This window comes from Falco naumanni, chromosome 12, assembly GCF_017639655.2.
Source record: "Falco naumanni isolate bFalNau1 chromosome 12, bFalNau1.pat, whole genome shotgun sequence".
Classification (NCBI taxonomy): domain Eukaryota; kingdom Metazoa; phylum Chordata; class Aves; order Falconiformes; family Falconidae; genus Falco; species Falco naumanni.
The window spans coordinates 33,605,851-33,624,992 of record NC_054065.1 but is presented as its reverse complement, the minus strand read 5'-3'; the positions used below and the strand labels follow the sequence as shown (position 1 = coordinate 33,624,992).

The 19,142-nt window shown below is 58.1% G+C and overlaps 1 protein-coding gene across 1 annotated transcript; it reads right to left on the bottom strand.

The window, feature by feature from the left end:
• Nucleotides 1-379: 379 nt before the first annotated feature.
• Nucleotides 380-18,883, bottom strand: PYGB (glycogen phosphorylase B). Its single transcript, XM_040612282.1, has 20 exons — nucleotides 18,572-18,883; nucleotides 16,156-16,257; nucleotides 14,192-14,270; nucleotides 13,244-13,347; nucleotides 11,677-11,808; nucleotides 8,847-8,958; nucleotides 7,724-7,806; nucleotides 6,638-6,781; nucleotides 6,196-6,288; nucleotides 5,943-6,089; nucleotides 5,672-5,835; nucleotides 5,205-5,319; nucleotides 4,377-4,478; nucleotides 4,099-4,246; nucleotides 3,515-3,573; nucleotides 3,026-3,167; nucleotides 2,483-2,690; nucleotides 1,919-2,053; nucleotides 1,724-1,790; nucleotides 380-1,450 (listed from the first exon to the last, which is right to left on the bottom strand). The coding sequence occupies exons 1-20, from the start codon at nucleotides 18,812-18,814 to the stop codon at nucleotides 1,298-1,300; spliced, it is 2,532 nt and encodes an 843-aa protein (XP_040468216.1). The 5' UTR covers nucleotides 18,815-18,883; the 3' UTR covers nucleotides 380-1,297.
• Between the last annotated feature and the right edge of the window lie 259 nt (nucleotides 18,884-19,142).

Below are 19,142 nucleotides of genomic sequence, written 5' to 3'. Positions count from 1 at the left end.
CCCCACTGGGGAAGGGGGAAATGGGAGCTGCCCGTGGTATTTCTAGCACGGGAGCCCCGTGTACCATTTGCAGGGCAAAGCCAGCACTGTAATGCCCACCCCAGTGCACACAGTGAGCGTGGCAGGTGTGCAGGTAAATGGCTTTGGCCCCAAGTAGCCCACTGCAGCCTCTGGTAGCAGCTCCCTCCTGTACACCCTGTGCACTGGCAAGGCTGATGTTTCTGCAATGGGCATGCTGCCCCCATGACAGTGCTAGCACCATGCCAGCTGCAGGGGACCACATCCCATGAAGCCGTAGCTGGGGATGGCCAGCTTGGCTTCAGTTGTCATGGCCTGAACTTGTTGCAGTCTGAACCTACAGGCAGAGAGTAGTCACAAGTCAGCCCAAAGTCAAACCAGCAGGTGTTCTGGTTGTTTTAATGAGTTGGTGTCACACAGGGGAGTACTGTACTGATGTGCTACATGACATTACTGGTGTTAAATTCTGACCCCAGCACCGGGAGGGACAGGTGGACCAGCATGACCCAGCTGCGGAGGGGGGCAAGAGCTGTGATACGCATTCAGCCCCTGGGCAGCACCCAGCGTACAGCTGCGCCTGGAGAGCCCAGAGCCTTCTTGGGACACAGGACCCAGCTGGTGGCAGCCGGGACCTCTGTGCAGACACAGAGGCTGGAGTGGCTTGTTACTGGGCTTGTACTCAACAGAGAGGTGTGGGAGGAGGCAATGGCAAGCTCTGTGGCAAGGAAGTTGCTGATCCCAGGCCCTCTCCTTGTGGCACACAGCATGTGAGATGGGCGCCTGCACTGGGGCCAGCTGCTTTAAGAGCCAGCCCTGCCCCCTCCAAGTGTTAGCAGGGAAGGGGGTGACCGGAGGGGCAGACTTCCCCTTTCCCTCCCGAGCTCTGGGGCTGGTAGACCCACTGGAGGAGGATGCGAGACAGGCCCTGCCGGCTCAGCTGCCTGTGTGGCAGGGTGGAGGAGGCCAGGCCAGACTGCATGCAGGGAGAGAGGGGAGGATTGACTTGGAAAGCCCTTGTTAAGCATGGAGCACAGCTGTGGAAGACTGATCTGTGGTCATCTCACTAAAAGCACTATGCAGCACGTGCAGGCTGGATACATAGGTACAAACACGGGGTCCTTTCTCCTCTCCCCCAGCTTCTGTTCCTCAGTCAAGGCTCCTCAGAGCATCCTTCTACCCCCCCCCCCCCCCCCCATGCCCCCAGGGGAAAGGCTTATTTCTGCAGAGCTGAGCCCCTGTGACTGGCGGGGAAGTGCAGGTGAGGCCCCCTCTGCTCGCATCAATCCCGGGGGAGGTTGGGGGGTGGGATTTTTGTGGCTGATGGCTCCACACCCCAGATCTCCCGGGCGTACTCCGTGATGGTTCTGTCACTGGAGAACTTGCCCGAGCAGGCAATGTTCCTGATGACTTTCTTAGTCCACTCCCGGGGGTCCTGGGAAAAGGAGAGACAATGTCAGCAGTCAGCCCCTCTCCCAGCTCTGCCCTGCCTCGCAGCCTTGCAAAGGGCACACACTTGGCTGGCTTCAACACCACCGCATGGGGCTGCTGAAGCAGCCAAACCTGCTCGCCCTGCCCCATGCCGCCACGTGTGCTGTCTGTAAGAAGGGCTCTGCAGCAGCACGCTCATCCCAGCGCCCCCCGGCCCTGCCACTGCACTGCCACGACCAAGGACCCCATCCTCCCCCTGGCAGCAGGCAGCACTTACCATGAACAGCTGGTCCACTTGGCCTTGGCATTTCATGTACGCCTCGTAGTCTGCAAACACCTTAAACCTGGAACCCAAGGCAGAGTAAGGCTGGGCTTTGCCTGCTGCGGGGTCCCAGGGGACCAGGCCAGCTGGAAAGGGGGCCTGGGCCAGCTGAGAGCAGCCCCCCAAAAGGGGACACTTGCCAGAACTCACCTGTCGTGGTACAGGAGCATGTTCACAAGGTCCCTGAAGCAACCAGGTTCTCGAGGGGAGAAAAACCCACTGCTGATCTGGTCGATAGCCTGTCGCAGCTCTGGCAGGCGCTCGTAGTACTCCCGTGCGTTATACCTGTGTCCAGCAGAGACAGGCTGTAGGGATCGGTGCTCGCTCCGGGGGCCAGCACCCAGAGAGCAGGACCCAAGATGTCTGGGGCAGGGAGGGCAAGCAAGGACGTCGTATGGCTCCTGGGTGAGGGGCCTTGTTCCCGGGGCCACGTCCCTCAGCTAGCGGCTCTGAGACTGTGCACGGTGCATGAAATGCTTCTGTGCCCTGGCTCACGTCCCATTCACAGCCACTGTGCTCTGGGCAAGCTGCTTGGGCTGCATCCCTGATGGACCAGCCACTGTCCAGCTCAGGGTGGAGGCTGCCTCCAGCCCCCTGCTTTGTTGTGCTCCAGCACTGCCCAGGGAGCAGGGTGTCCCTCCCAGAGCTCAGAGCTGGGACCTGTATCCCCATCTGACAAGCCCTGGCACGCATCAGGCTCTCCCCAGCACCTACCCTTGGCGATCCAGGGCTTCCACATCCTCCACTCGCATGCCAAAGATGAAGAGGTTTTCTTCGCCTGCCTCCTCAGCCATCTCCACATTGGCCCCATCCATGGTACCAATGGTGAGGGCCCCGTTCACCATGAACTTCATGTTGCCTGTACCTGAAGCCTCTGTGCCAGCTGTGGAGATCTGCTGGGAGAGGTCTGCTGCCGGGATCACTGCCAGGTGCAAGAGAGGTAGGAGTTAAGCCTTGGCACACTGCAGCTCCCCAGGACCTGGGCCCAGCACAGCAAAGCAACCCTGAGCATCTGCCGACCTCAACCTCCGTCCAAGCAGTGCGGCTCTGGGGCAAGAGCCAGGCTCAGCCTTGCAGCCCCAGGCAGCTGCTGTCCCTCCTGCGTGGAGCTGCCCTCCTGCCCTGCATGCAGCCCTCAGGCCCGTCCGAAGGGAGGGCCAGGTGACCAGCCACGACAGCCTCTCAGGCCAGCCAGTTTCTGGGCTCAGCTGGGACATGCCCAGCTCCTGAGACATGCTTACACAAGACCAGACGTACCCTTCTCAGCCAAGGATACCCGGTAGTTCTCCAGGAAGATGACCTTGAGCCTGTCCCCCACATAGGGATCGTTGTTGATGACCTCACCGATGGACGTGATGAGTTTGATGATCATCTTGGCCATGTGGTAGCCAGGGGCTGCCTGAAGAAGAGCAGCCCAGAAATGGTGAAGGCTTTTAAGGAAGGGAGAACATGAGAGGTGCCACTGCGGATCCTCACCATGGGGAGAATCCAGGCCTCACCCCTGCCGTTCACATGGATCAGCAAAAACACCCTAATGGGAGAAGCCCTGGGCCACAGGGAGAGAGTGATGGGGCCTTGTTCAGTCTGATTAGTCCACCAAGGTGTTTCCTGAAGAGCCCGCCAGCAGACACATGCTGGCTAACCTACAGTGGGCCCAGCAAAGCCACAGAGAGGGGACAGCACCTTCAGCACCTTCCCCACACCCACCTTGAGCCATGCATGCACCACGCCTGGAACACACATTACCTTTCCTCCGATCATAATGGTCCTGGGCACAAAGGATTTGGATGAATCACTTCTGATGCCTGGAAGAGCAGGGCACAACAGCACAGAAGTGGAGATAAACTGGACGGAGATCACTGCGTGCCCCAGAGGTGGGCTGGCGTCCCAGCCCATGTCACGTGGATCCAGCAAACTTGCAGGACCCTGAAGCCCAACCTGGAGCGGTGCTGGGCGAAAATGAGCTGCAAAGTCCTTGGGGAGCTACTCAAGCCAGCAGGACGCAGAGCTCCCACAACTCGCCTCCCTTCGGGGCCCAAAGGGAGCACTGGGGAGCGGGGTTGTAACCTGCCCCAGGTCAGCCCTAACACCTGCAGTAGAGGCGTGGGGGTTACCTGGACTCTGGACCCCTGCTGGGCTGGAGATGTGGGCTGTGAGCTCTGTACCACCCTTCAGACCCTGTCTTCCCTCCAGGAGAGGGGCACTTCGTGCCAGGAGGGCAGAGCTAGGCTTGGGAGTCCCTGGCCACCAGCCGGCATGCTTTTAGATGGGAACCCTGGCAGTGAGAGGCCAGGGGACACCCCCTACCCACGAGCCCAGGCAGGACTTACGGTTGTAGAGGGTGACAGCATGCAGGCAGTTCAGCAGCTGCCGCTTGTACTCATGGATTCGCTTGACCTGAACATCAAACATGGATGAAGGGTTGATCTTGACCTTGTACTGCTCCTCCAAGTAGGCGGCAAACTTCAGCTTGTTCTCCTGGCAAGAAAATCTGATGAGGAACAGGCATGGTTTCCAGGCCTGGCATCAGAAGTGAGTGTTTGCTGCTGGGCTGTTCCTGGGAGCGTGGTGCCTTTAGCCACCTTCCCCCACCTCCAACGCACACTACCTGTTTGACTTTTGCTACGTCCCTGATAAAAGTCTCATTATTGATGAAATCCAGTAGCTTCTTCAGCTGGCTCAGATCCGTGATAAAGCCTTCCCCAATTTTCTGAAAGAACAAACCATGAGAGGGATGTCCCACCTGTGAGACACCTCACCAAGTCCACAATGGTGCTGCCCCAGTCCCACCACGAACTGGAAGAGGCACTCTGCCCAGGAAAAGGGGCAGAGTTTCTTGTGCGACTTTACTCTTCTGTGTCATCAGGGAGCCCAGCAGTGCAGGGGAAACAAGGCACTTGCAAAAACCCAAACAAGTCCCTGCCTTTCGCGGAGCTTTAGAGGCAAGGGCGTGTTTGTGCGTGCGCGTACCAGGGCCTCCTGGCAGCTGGAGATACGGACACATTTAACTGCAGGACGTTACTCAGTTATGGCGTGTCACAGCGGGAAGCAAAAACTTGTGCTAAAGGGCTTGGTAACCAAAGGAGACAGAGCTGGGGCTGGAACTCCAAAGGAGCTCCTTTGTGCCTGTGAAGCCGAATGCTTCCCCAGACTCCCCATCTCGCGCCCCATGGCACTGCTCAACAGGTTATGTGCAGCCACCGTGAGGGCAAGGAACTAACCCAAACTTCTGCAAATTTTTTGGCCAGCTAGTCCATCATTGACTTTAAAGCCCTGCCGATACCTCATGCCTACATGTGCACCAGGCGTGCACCTCCCCAGGCGTCCTCACTCACACCCACCAGCGTCGGCCTCCGCTATGATCAGACCACACGAAGGGGCGATCCGAAGCCAACGGATCACGCTCAGCCCCTCAGTTCAGGTGCTTGCCACTCACCTCAGCAATAACGTCAGCCAGTCCCGGGTTGCACAGCAGGAGCCAGCGCCTCGGTGTGATCCCATTGGTCTTGTTCTGAAACTTCTCTGGCTCCAGCTCATAGAAATCTTTGAACCTGGAAGCCCAGAGAGCTCTGAACCACCCGCCACCACCCAGAGCTGCAGCTGGGCCCCACCGTATGTGCTCCTGGCCCAGGGCAGCCTCTGCACGTCTCTCCATGACAAGCGTGAACGCTCTGTGCCGCCTCCCGCCCCCACCTCGGCTGCAATGCCCAGGGTTTCACCAGCTCCAAAGGAGAGTGGCCGGACCTTGCGTGCACGTGAAGGAGACAGTGTCCCCAGCCTGCCGTGCCCAGCAGGGCACCCCAGGCAGACCCTGGCACCCGATCCCCCCAGCTAGCCCCCCCGGTTTGCGGGCACAGCCCTGTGAGCAGAGAGTGCGTGTGCCCTGGGTGTCCCCCAACTCACACCGAGTTCTTCACAATGTCCGAGTGGATGCGGGCCACACCGTTGACTGCATGAGAGCCAATCACACAGAGGTGCGCCATATTGATACGTTTGCAGTCTCCTTCCTCGATCACCGACATCCTCCGCAGACGGTCAATGTCCCCTGGGTAGAGAGCTGCCACCCGCTGCAGGCAGGCAGGGGGGCGTCAGTCCCCCATCCACAGGGCCTCGGAGCATTCCCACCCCAAGCGCACCAGAGCGCCCGCAGCCCGCAAGCAGCCTAGTCCCTTACATCCAGATGCATCTGGTTCAGGGCGTAAATGATCTCGAGGTGACGGGGCAGCAGCTTCTCGAACATGGAGACCGGCCAGCGCTCCAGGGCTTCGGGCAGCACCGTGTGGTTGGTGTAGGCACAGGTGCGTTTCGTGATCTCCCAGGCCTACGTGACAGACGGGTCAGCGGGAGGGGAAAGGAGACCCGTGCGAGGGCAGGACAGCAGCCCTCTTCCCTGCGGGGGTCAGCACAGACCTTCCAGCTCCGCTCACCTTGTCCCAATCCACTTTCTCCACATCCACCAGGATCCGCATGAGCTCTGGGATGGACAGGGCAGGGTGGGTGTCATTTAGCTGAATAGCCACCTGCAACACAGACATGCTGGGCTCGGATCTGGCAGTGACAGAATGGTGACAGTGCCCTGCATGGTGGGGTTGGGGTGAGGGTCAGCCCCAAGCCTCTCCTCATGGCAAACGCCCCAGGTAGAGAGCCTGCTCCCAGGGACAGAGCTATTCAACCTTCACAAGTTTTGCTCCAAACTGCAAAATTTTCCGTGGGAAAACAGGCCTGGAGATCACCTGCTTTCCAACCCAAATTGCCAAGGTCCTTGCATATGTGCCTCCACTTGGTCCTGAGCACCCTGCTCCCTTCACGACAGGCAGGTCTGGCTGAACTGCCCCCGCCCGCCCCAGCCCTCTCTGCCCACAAACTCACCTTGTCTGGGAAGGTTTCAAAGCATGTTCTCACAGGGTCTCTGCAGCCAAATTTGGAGGACTTAAAGCGGCGGATGATGTCTTGGAGGGTAGCAGCCACCACAAAGTACTCCTGTTTCAGCCGCAGCTCCTTGCCTTCAAAGAACTGCAAGCGCGGGGACCACAGCCATCAGTGCTGCAGCTGCCACCCGCAGCGGGCAGCCAGCCCCCTGGAGATGCTCCTGTCCCCTCTGACAGGCTTCCAAATGGGCCTCACAGGTTCAGCACCTCATCAGGGCAGACGCAGATGTTTCTCATGCTGCCTCTAATGAGGCAGCTGCTGTAGGGACTGCCAAGGGGCTCAGCATCCCACACAGCTGCCTCCAAAGAGAAACAGAGCCTGCCGCATCCACACTACTCCCACAGAGCAAGTGCTGCTCCGTCCCTCACCGCAAGAGCCTTCGCAGGGTTTTTGGACCAAGGATCTTGGACTCCCTGCAATAGGAGTGTCTCTGGACAAACCAGCTGTCTCCCATGAGCACTACACTTCATGCTGGTCTGCTTTAAAACACCAACAGGAATGACAGGGGTGGGGGTAAAGTGCGGGAGACGAGCTTTTCCAGTGCAGATGCTAATCCATGAGTAGATAGTGAGGGCTCTTCCCTTTTGGATCTAGTGCCCAGTCAGTGCATGGTCTGGGTCAGTCCCTGCAGTGAGAAATCTCTTGAACTGGGGATGGAAACGAGTCCCTCCTCATGGCCACCTCTGAAATGACAACTTACTTTTGCAAAGGGTGAGCCGTGTAAATTAGCAACTGCCTTGAATTTGAAGGCATTAATACATCTTCCCCTCCTTGCAGCAGGGAACAGAGCAACTGTACAATATGGGCCAAACTCAGCTGCCATCAGTCAGCAGAGCCCCCCTGGAGCCAGCAGAGCTGTATGTTCACTGAGAATTACAGGGGCAACCTACTGTATTAAAACCCCTCAAACCAGAACAATAAACATCAGGTGGCCATGACCTGGTTCCAGGGTTTGCAAACAAGGTGATGCAACTACAGGGAGGATGGTCCCGAGCAGCAAGGAAGAGGGGCAAGAGAGTCACTCACGTTGTCATTTGGGTACAGGACTCTGGATATGTTTTCTGCCAGGTTTCTGTCCAGCACTGCCTCGATGTAGTCACCCACGTTGACTGCAGCAAGCAAGAAACACACAGAGCACTGCAGCAGCTGTAGAGGTTCAGGCAGGTCCCCCACACTGTGCTTTTCCCTCTTGTCTTGTAGAGAGACAGTAACAGGGACATTCAGGCTGGTGTTAATAAGCAGGAATGTACGTGTGAAAGGCTCCAGAGAGACGGGAGATGGGCTAAAAGAAAGGCACATCTCCATGCAGGTTCTCAAGACACATATATTAGGAAGGATGGACAGAAACTGAAGACAGATAGCAGCCAGAGAAGGCAAAACTGAAAGGAAGCAAGTGACCAGCCATCTTGCTTAAGGACTAAGGAGAAATGGGGCTGAGCAAAGAAGCACAGACAGCAATCATGTTCAACTCCTAAAGGGTACAAAAGGCAGCTCACAGTCACAATCCAGAGACATTATGAGGACTCAAGAGCCATCGCCTCTTGTGCCACACAAGCTTTCCTGGCAGGGCTGCTTGGACACACACCTCTCTGCGCTTGCCAGTATGGAAGGATAAATCAAATTAGTCTGCTCTAAAACCTTCCCCTTCTGTAACAGGCCAGCACTGACATTTGGTATGTGAGTTGCCCTGCATCTGCTCTTCAGCACTACAATTAGAGCCTGAAAAATGCACTAGAGAGGTCACACATAGATCCAAAGGAAACCAACAGTGAGGTGGGCTTTGCTGCCCTTTTCCTTCAGCACTGAGATGATGCTGCACAGAAATGACCCTCCATGGCAAGCGTGGGTTTGCAGCTCATTTGGTGATGTGGGGAATGCAGTGGCAGGTGGCTTACTGCCTGGGGAAGGCATCGGGCAGGTTTTAAGAGCATGGTAAGTGTGACGGGGATGGGTGCTCTGGTGCATAAGGGCTCTAGAAGGGGTTGGAGACAGCATGATCCATGAATGCACACACAGCACCGTGTTTTGGAGGCAGTCAGGAGATACAGATAAAGCAGGCCAGGAGGGAAGCACTGTGCCAGGTGCTGTGCTCACAGGAAAAACTGCGTCCCAGCTGGGCCAGGGAAGGCAGCGGAGGGATGGCACTTACACTCTTGGAGGTTGAAGTCATTGGGCGCTTTTGCAGACCACAGCCTCATGGTGTTTACAGTGTTGTTCTTGTATCCCGGCACTGGTGTGTCGTAAGGCATAGCAAGGACAACCTGCGAAAGGACAGTATCCCCCTCTGATTAGCAGCACGGTGGACTCAGAGAAGGTGGGAAAGTGGCTAAAACCTCTGCAGGAAGAATCCAGAGGGCACAGGCAACTCCTGGCTGTGGTAAGACTCTCACCTCACTAAAACACACCTGCTGAGCTTCACAGACTTCCCTGCTACCATGGGCACTTCCAGCACCCACTGGCGAAGCATTAATAGGAGAAGCAGCGCTGTTGGGAGTTTTACTGACAAACTGGAGTTACAAGCTCATCGATGAACTGTAAAACAGAGTTGCAAGCAACCTGCTGACCTTCCTATACCGACAGGTATACCCATCAGTTATCCATCAGGGCACTGCAAGCACCTGCAGCTGGCCGCTGCGATTCCCTCTGTGCTGGGGCAGGGCCAGGGCAGCAGGGACCTTTGTGTTTCCATCTGGGATAAACTCCACAGCCTGCAGCCTGCCCGCGAGCCTTCTGCAGCCTGCCAGGACCAAACCCTACCACCGCAGCACCATTCCCAGAGCAATTCACCCCACGTTCAAGGTTTGTTGAACCTGCCCAGGTAAACCCACCGAGATCTCCAGCCCTCGAACTCAACAAGAGCGTGAAGCTACCAGTGCAGCCTACAGAAGATGCTTAAGCATGAGAGTGCTGCACACATGGCTACGAGGTGTAACACTGGGGCTCCCAGCTCAGATTACACTAGCCAGGCAAGGCATGGGTCTGCTTCCAAGCTTGTGTTTTCCAGCTCACTGCTGTGCCAATACCTGCACGCCTCCAGACCTGCTGAGCAGCAAGGCAAGGCACCCCAACCTCAGCCTGGAATGAAGAGCTTGAGGGCTTATGCCAGCAGAGCTGAATGGTGCTTGCAGCTTAGAGCGAGGCCCTGATCCTGCAGCACACAGCCTGGGCCACCTCTCTGGCGCTGGCAAAAGGAGCCAGCATTCTCCCAAACAAGTCAGCTTGTACTGGCACAACAGCCCAGCAGCCAGAGGCTGTCCCCAGGCAAAGATGCAAGATGCAGCAGAGAACTGAAGGAGCTGTGCTCACAGGGCAGGAAAATCCTGGCAGATGAGTGTGTTGGCCCTGAACAGCCGCTTCGTGCTGGCATCAGCAACACCTCCCTTCTGGGGAGAATCAGCAAGAGCTCAGGCTCTCGAAGCTGCTATTACCAGCACCGAAGATGGAAGCAGGCAGAAAGCTGCCTGGCCTGAGCCACGGGACTGGGGCCCACATCACATGGACGGAGCGATGCTATATTTGGAGACTGCGTCTTTGGCTTTTTTGAGGCTTTCCAACTCGTTCCCTTAACAGCACTAGCTGAAAATTCACCTCCTTGTAGGAAGCAGTGTTTCCACTGCGCTGCTTGAGATCCCTGGAACCCTGGTCTACTGCTGGGGTCAGAAGAGGAGCACACTGAAGGCAACGGCACTCGGTCCCCAGGTGGATGTCTGCTTCTCTAGAGAGCTCTGGCACAGTGCCTCTAGGCCAGGGGTCCTCAAACTACGGCCCACAGGCCAGGTGCGGCCCCTCAGGGTCCTCAATCCGGCCCCCGGTGTTTACAGAACCCCCCCGCCCCCCCCCGCCGGGGGTTGAGGGGGGAAACCAAGCAGCCGCAGACGACCTCCTGCCACTTCATCCGCGCGCCGGCCCCCTGTTTAAAAAATTTGAGGACCCCTGGGCTGTTCACAGGGTTGTGGTTGAACCTTGGGGCTGTGTGTGTCCTGTGAAAGGCCTAGGTCAATGCACTGCCTTTGACAACCAAGGTCCCTGGAAAAGGACCTGGTTTACTTCTCCTCTGAGTGGGCCCAGGCAACTCTGCAACTGAGCTTCAGCTCTTGGCGCTGAAGAGAACAGCTTGGCTTTATGACTGTGTGCTCCTCGGATGGCCAGAGCTGGCTCACCAGGCTGAGAGACCCCTGAACGTCATGGGAACGAGGCTAGGTCATGCCCCTGAATCCCAGAGAAATTCATCAAACCTCCTTCCTCCATCCTGGGCGGTGCCTAGGCAGGAAAGGCTGAAGCGTCTTCAATCCTCTTAATAAATCTGCACCTCGTTAAAGCTTGCCTTCCTCAGCTGTGAGACTGGAATGCATTCGCAGCACAGCAGCCTGTGCCCTGAGCAGGCACGTGCTCCCGAAGCACAGCGTCACCTCCCCAGCTGCGGGAGGCTGAAGAGGCGTTTGCTCTCCACGATGCCACAAAATGAGGCCTCCAGGCAGCATGCCTCCAGCCTCCCCTGACAGCACCCTCCCTGCCAGGCTGCTCTGGGAAAGAGGAACTTGCTCTGATCATAGGAGTTAAACACCCACAGGATCGCTCCATGGCCACCCCCACGGCAGCAGCGCCAGCACCACCTGGAAACTCCTTGGGTTTGAGCGAGCAGCAACGTGGACGGAGCCCAGCATGGCCGCCAGGAATGCAGTTCTCCGACATAAATCCACGGAAGACTGTGGGGCTTCACACTTGAGACCAGTAGAGAAGGAGGCCCCAGCCAAGGTGGTTACAGCTCCAGCTGAGCACCATCCCTCTTTTTCCTCCCGTCCTGCTGCAGCCCTGGCCAGCAGAGTCACTTTTGTAATGGCAAAGGCAGCAGAGAGGTGTTGCCTGACTGGGAGAGAAGCCAAGCCTGACCACCTCGGGCACTCCGGGGATGGACTCGCCCGCTCCGCGCTGCCCTGGCCCACCCTCCCCCTGCCCAGCACCCAGGGGGACGCTGGTACCTGGGTGTCGACCCACTTCACACCGTCGGGGGTGTGATCCACACGGCCGTAGAAGTGCACGGGGAGCATGTACTCGGGGCGAGCTTTCTCCCAGGGATTGCCATAGCGCAGCCAGTCATCGGCCTCCTCCACCTGCAGGAACAAACGGGGTTCAGGCGCTGGCTTGCATCCAGGTGAGGCTGAGCCAGGCTCTCAGGAGGGAGGCCGGTTGAAAAGCAAAGCTTTAGTACGCTGGCTTTAAAAATGGATACGCAGAGGCCTCTAGAGGACAGCCGGGCTTTTTGAGACATGGACGGCTACATCCCAGCTGGTATAAACAGCTCAGCCTCTGTGGGCTTTACAGAGCTGTACGGGTTCAATCCATCCAGCCCGCACAGACCGCTGCACTCGGTCCTGGGGCCTTCACACCCAGTCCCACCGCGACAGGGGGATACACGGGATTTGGTTCCCTAGAAGCCCATTGTTGCTGTTCCTGGCCACAAACCATCCCCTGTAACCCAGGTCTCGTTACCTGCTCCTGCCCTCTGCCAGAAGGGACTCCTTGTAGCAGCACCCGTGGGAGCGGACGGACTGGGCAGAGCCAGCCAGGGCGGGTGGGCAGCAGAAGCCAGAGGGGCTGAGGCACCTGGGGAGATGCTCTGTGCGCACAAGCATTTCTGCCAGGTGGGGGGCTGGTCTGAGCCACAGCCCAGCATCGCCACCACCCCTGTTCTTTTTTAAGTAACATTAAGTCAGTTGCAGTGGATGGTTTTTTTTTCTGTTTTCACCATTTATAGGGCCCCAGAATTACAGCTTCTTGGTGGGGAAGGAGAAAAAAACCAACCCTCAAACCTCTCGCTCTCCTTGACTTATGGAGAGCTATTTTAAGAGGAAAAAAGGTCCTTTATGCTCAGAAGCAAGGCAAGTATCCTAACGGAAACCCTTTCCAGACATATACTAGAGAAAACAGCCAGCTGGGGCAGTTTTTTAGTCTATTTTCACTTGCAAAATATTACGACCATTAATGCTACAGGACAGTCCCCGTTTAAGCCCCCACTGCCCATCTCCCAAGGAACCTGTAGGAGAAACGACACCCCAGGCACATGCACGTGTTCCATCATGTTGAAGTTCATCCTCCACCAGGGCCCTTCATGAGGTGTTCAGCCACTCGCCATCCTTTGTCTGACTGTGCCCCCTCACTGCCAGGCTGGATGGGCCCTCAGGCTGTACCAGCTGTGCCGTGGAGCCCTGGGCAGGGAGAGCTCTGGCCCGGTCCCAGCCCACCCCTACTCCAACACCACCTTGCCACGCTGGTGACTGGCGTGGCTGAGCCTGCATGTCCCTGGGTGACATCTGCAGCACATCCCCCACTGCCCTCATCGCCTCCCTTTGCTCACACGCCCCCCAGGCTCAGCAACACTGGCGGGAGGGGACAGCCCACCTGGCACCAGGGGGTGGGCTCCAACGCCCGACTTACAGCTCAAGGCACCGCAGCACTGCCTGCATGGCCAGGCTTTGCCCACAGGCAGGGGTGGCCACAGCAGCATGAGACAGAAAAAGAAAGGGTGACTTGAGTTTGCCAATGTACCTGCCAGCCATCAACAATCTTCTGATTGAAGATACCGAACTCGTAGCGGATGCCGTAACCATACGCCGCCAGCCCCAGCGTGGCCATGGAGTCCAGGAAGCAAGCTGGAAAAGCAGAGCATGGTCACATGACAAAAAAGCTCACCCCTTGCCCGCTGCACCAGCCAGGGCACGCCGGGCATGGGGGCAAGGAGCCGCCAGAACCAGTGCTGCTGGGAACATCTATCACTCAGAGGAAATCCGCATGCAGAAGGGCCAGCCTGCAGCAGGACCCCACGCACGTCCCGCCTGGCCATCACAAACACCCCAAAGCTGGTGACAAGGACAGATCACCAGAAACCAAAATCCAGCCTCATCACAGTGAGAGCTCTTCTAAGCTTGCCTGAGGTGCCCACGCCTGGCCCGACACCTGCCTGCCTGGTAAAGCTGGGCTTCTGACCCCGATTCACAGCTCCCACCAGCTACTTTGCTATTATTGCTGGCAAAGCAAACCCTTCCAGCCCTCAGCCCAGGGCCGCTCTGGTAAACATCAGCCACAGCATTTCCTCTGCCCTGGGGAGATCTCACCTCCAGCAGTCCTGTGGGACAGGAAGACTAAAATAGCAGCCAACAATCTGCCTATGTGAGAGCTGCTTGGGTGCCTTGAAAAGTTAGAGATTTCACAGGGAGGTGAGGAGAAAGGCTCCAGACAGCCTCTTCCAGCCGCAGCCCCACCTGCTGTGCTGCAGACTGCATCTCCTGCTCGCACTGGGGGGGGGGGGGGGGTGTGTGTGTGCTCGTTTCTGGCCAGCCAGGAGCAGGCAGGAGGGCACCACACTGCTGAAGGGCTGTGGGGCAGCTGAGGGCTGAGATATGCATGCTGCCTTGCAGGCAGAACAGCCTCCAGCCACGCCACCCTTGATCCCCGTGTGCTCTGCGTGAGGAGGGGGCTCCCCTCTCCCCATATTACCTGCCAGGCGGCCCAGGCCTCCGTTTCCCAGCCCAGCATCTTCTTCAATTTCTTCCAGCTCCTCCAAGTCCAAACCCAACTATCGGGAAAAGAGCCACAGCAGAACACGTCACCAGCCAAAGCCCATGGTCACCACTCCTCTCCAAGGAGGGCAAACACAGATCCCAAAACAACCCACACTGCAGGAAATTAAACCCATGGGGGTCTCTGCATCCTCCCACCCTCCCCTCCACACAAAGCATCTCACCAGCCTCTGGTCCCCAGGCAGCCCACTTAATTGGAAAACAATTTAGAACCACCATCAAACATCGCCTTCCCATGAATTACGTTTCCTTAGAGACCTCAAACAAAACACTTGCTTCCTGGCAGCCCCTCATGCCAGGAGGCCCTTCCACCGAACTCGCTGTCAGAGCTGGGATGGCGAACAGCCGGGTCAGCACACAAGGGACCCCTGTGTCCTCCCAGGTACGCACGCTGCCCCTCTGCTTGCACCTGCCCCGTCCTTGAGGAAAGGCACAACCACGCTGGCAGCTGGTTACGGCAGCGCTCGCCATGCTGCTTCGTGCCTTCCTGCATCGTGCCCTGCCTGCCGCCCAGACCCTTGGCCAGAGCCCACGGCTGGATGTGTTTATCGCCTCAACTGCAGCTCTCAGGCCATTTGTTCTCCAGCCTGGGGGCTGCCGCTGCCAGAAGAAGGCTAAGCATGCCAGCAGCAAGGATTCTCAAAGAGCCAAGAGATGCTGCCTCTTAGGCAGGCAGCGGTATCTCACCTTCCCACCTCAGTGCCAGGGGGGACTGCAGGGAGTCAGGCCAACACCATGGGCGCTCCCCAACTCTCTCCCAGTGCTTCAGTGGTCTGCAACCACAAGCCCAGAAAGCCTCATGCATGGCTTGATGGGGTCACAAAACCTGAGGGGAATTCTCAGAGTCATGGTGGACATGAGACCCCTTGATCCTAGCCAGCCACTGGCCGTGACAAGCCCCACGTCGCACGCTACAGCGAGGGAAGTCTCCACTTGTGTGTTGGCCAAATCAGCAGGTGGAAAATGCCTCGCAAAGGGACTTGAGGATCCTCCCAGAAAAAAAACAGCCTGCCGTCCAAGGTGCGACAGCTCAGAGAGGAAATGTGTCAGGTCCCTCCCTGGAAATCCCTTCCCATCTCCCGGCAGGGAAAGTGCTCACCAGGACATTTCATCAGCAATCACAGCACTGAGGGACAGTGACAGAGCCCAGCTTCTGCTAGACAGTGTAACACAGATCAATCCGGTGGGGCAGGGGAGAAGAGGGGAGGGGGAAATCAAGATTTTGGGTGAGAAAGCCCAAAAACTCAGTCAAAAAGGGTCACTGTCCTGCTGCAGAGGTGGCTGCAAGCCTAAGTAACCACAGCCTCCCATTTATGATTGCTTTGGTTGTACTCAGCGGGTTTTTTTCCAGTTTGAACTCATCTGATGACATTTTAATTCAAGCAAACGATTTCTTCCTTCCCAGCGATTCACGTTTATCTGGCAGCGCCACTGCAGTGCCTTCTGTACCTGTGTGTACGAGCTGTAATTTGGTGCTTTGGTGCTCCAGTTTCCCCTTCCGGCCCAGCCTCCCCCATCAGACTACATCTCCCGTGATAAGCCATCATCTCTCCTAGTAATGGAAAGTTCTCTGCAGCCTGGGACTCCCTAAGTCTTTTGGGATACTGGGTGTTGCTTTCTAAATACTCTTCCGGATTTTCCCAGCCAACACAGGAAAACGGTGGTTTGAGAAAACCATACTCCAGCTCTCAAGGAACCCCAAGGTCCTCCCACGGTCATCTCTAGGGGATGCAAAACACTAACAGAGAGCCAAGCCTCGCCTCCTTTAGTCAAAATAACACATCCTTAGAAGGAAGCCCTGAGCAGCGAAGATACCCAGCCCTCCACATAGGAAAATATGGCCAGTCCCTCAGGGGAACCCCGGTATCCCCAAGACTTCACCTGGTAAATGGCTTCATCGCAAGCGTTCTGCAGGCCCAGGTTCACCATTGTGTTCTGCAGAGTGCGGCCCATGTAGAACTCCAGGGACAGGTAGTAAATGCGCTGGGAAGGCAAAGCAAGACACTTACACACAGCATAGCACTTCACTTTCACCAAAACCGCTTAAAATTAAGAGCAGACCTGAGTGTTTTCCAGAGTAGGAACGCCTTCCCGAAACTGGCTCTTGGCGCCTGCCCCTGGACACCACGCACCAGTTTGTTTGTCAGAAGGCTCTGGTGTGGGATGCTAGCCAACCCTCCACCAACGTGTCTCCCTGCCAACAGCCTTCTATAGAAAAATCTTGTTGCCTGTTAAGTGTTTCCCTAATTAACTTAGGGCAAGAATTATCTAGGATGCTGCACGGTATCTTTACACACCGTCAAGCTCAGCTGAGGTGATGCTCACACTGGGCTTGTGAAGTTTTCCCATGCTGAGCTGAAGCTGACCCACAGCCTGCCGGAAGCCGGAGCGAGCCCCCGGCCCTGCACGCCGGCCAGGCCCGGGGCCAGCCCCCTTCCTAGCAATCTTCCAGCGCTCCCATCACATGGGTCCTCCTGTTCCCCCCACGCCAAGTTTCACACACATGTTGTCCTGTCCCGTGGGCAGCAGGGTTCCTGGCATGACGTGCAGCACAGGCTCCTCTGCGGTGACTTTCCAAGTTTCAGAGAAGCTGCGCCTGCGCCGCGAAGGCTAACAACAGCCTGCCTGCAGGACCAGAAGCAGGATGTGCAAACTTCTTCCCTAACTCAGATTTATCAGTATAGATATTTTTATAAATAAACAGGGATTTTTAACAGAGAGGTAGCCTGACTTCAAATCGTGCTTCTCTTTGAATCTCTTTCCTTTGTAGCTGGGACCTTTCCCCACTAAGCAGCGGGATTACGCACTCTGCCACCTCTGCTGGGACTCTGAAAGGGTCCATCTGTTCCTCGGGGCTCATCGGAAGGACTGAAAACATTGCACAGTTGCATAAATACTCTGCTCCTTTCAGTCTCCTGCAGGGACATGTTTCTTGTGAAAGTCTGTAAGCACAGCGGACAGTAAGCGAGCCCTCCCCAAGCTCCTCTTAACCTTTATGGGATCTGTGCAATCTCTTCCGTTAGTGCAGCAACATGGATCAGAGCTCATTTGTGCGAGTAAGGATGAAAGGGAGAGCTCCACACACCAGCATCACCCCCAGTGCCTGTACAGCCATACCGGTCTGACAGCGCAGTTTGATTCTTGTGTCAAGGCAATATTCATAACCCCGAGAAAAAAGCTGACGTGGGGAGGCAGCTGCCTGCGCGTCGGGAAGGTATGTGCCTTTTCTAGCACACACCTGCCCCCTGGGGCTCTCCGGTTTAGTGCTGGATCAGGTCACGATTCAAAAGGCTTAAGGCTTCTGAATAATGTCCTGCAGCCCCTAACACCTCCTACATCGCCACCCTGACTCGACAAGCGCGGAGGAGAGGAGGGAGCCGGCCAAGTCCCCTGGGAATCACCAGCTCCCTGGGGTGCGGTGACCTGGGACAGCTTGTCTGGTTTGCCCAAGGCAGGAAGCTCCTCTCCAGCCTGGAACCTGGGCTGCCCGTGGCCACGCTCTGCAGGAGCTCAGCCAGGACACAGCTGTGCTGAGGCATGTGCCGAGACATGGAGGTGATGATGCCCACAGGGGACACCACCGCGGTGGTGCAGGTGCGGGACACGCCTGTGGTGAAGCATGCAAGAGTAGCCAGCAGCATCGAGGCCTGCACGATGACACGCTTACAGGGGGCTCACAGGGGACATGGCTGTGACAAGGCGCAGGGTGTCACAGCTGTGGAGATGCCCAAGGGGGGATGCGGCTGCAGCACAGCTCATCGGGACAGGGCTGCAAAGAAGCCTGTGGGGATGCAGCCCTCCACGAGGGATGCCACGCCCATGGGGACACAGCTGTGGCGAGACCTGCGTGCGTGAGGGACACATCTAGGGCAAGGCCTGCAGGGACACAACCATGGTGAGATGCAGGAGAGCTACGGCAAGGCACACACTGGGTACGTGGCCACGGCAGCGCCCGTGGGGACACTGGGTGTGTGCAGGGAACATGGCCCGAGGGGAAGAAGCCACGGTGGGGTGCGTCAAGGCCATGGCACAGGGCCGCAGCTGTGGTGGTGCCCGTGGGGACGCAGGGTCCGTGCAAGGGCCAAGGCTGTGGCGGTGCCCACGGGGACACAGGGTGCGCGGGGGGGGACACGCACGACTGTGGCGGTACCCACGGGGAAGAAGCCACGGCAAGGGGGCCCCGTTCGTGGGAACGGCCCCGGGCCGCGGCGGCGCCTGCCGGGGCAGATGGCAGGGAGGGCGCAGCCGCCCCGTCCCGGTCCCCGTCTCCCCGCCGCGGCGGGCCGGGGGGGCTCACCTTGGGGTCCCGCTCGTAGTAGTGCTGCTGGGTGCGGATCCAGCGCCCCACCAGGTGGTCGCGCACGGTGTGGGCCAGCGCGAAGTAGTAGTCGCGGGGGGTGGCGACGTTGCGGTCCTTGACGAGGGTGAAGTGCAGGTGGCGGTTGAAGCTCTTGCGCACCTCGGCCACGTCCCCCAGCCCCGCGATGCCCCGCACGCTGATCTGCTTCCGCCGCTCCCCGTCGCTCAGCGGCGCCGCCATCCCGGCGCTGCCCCCGCCGCTCCCGCTGCCGCAGCCGGAGCCGGAGCCGCCGCCGCGCCTGCGCCTGAGCCCGCCGTGAGGCGGGGCCCCGCTCGGCTGGCGCCCGGCCCTCGGGCCCCGGGGCAGCGGCCGCCCCCCCCGCCCGGCCACCGCGGCGTGCGAGGGGGCGGGGGTGCCACCGGGGGCTGGGGAGCGCGGGGGGAGCGGGGGTGGCGCCGGGGATGACATAGGGGGCTGGGATGGGGTGAGGGACGGCATGGGGGGACGGGGACAGCATCTAGGGCTGGGATGGGGTAAGGGGACGGGGATGGCATGTGGGGTGGTGCAA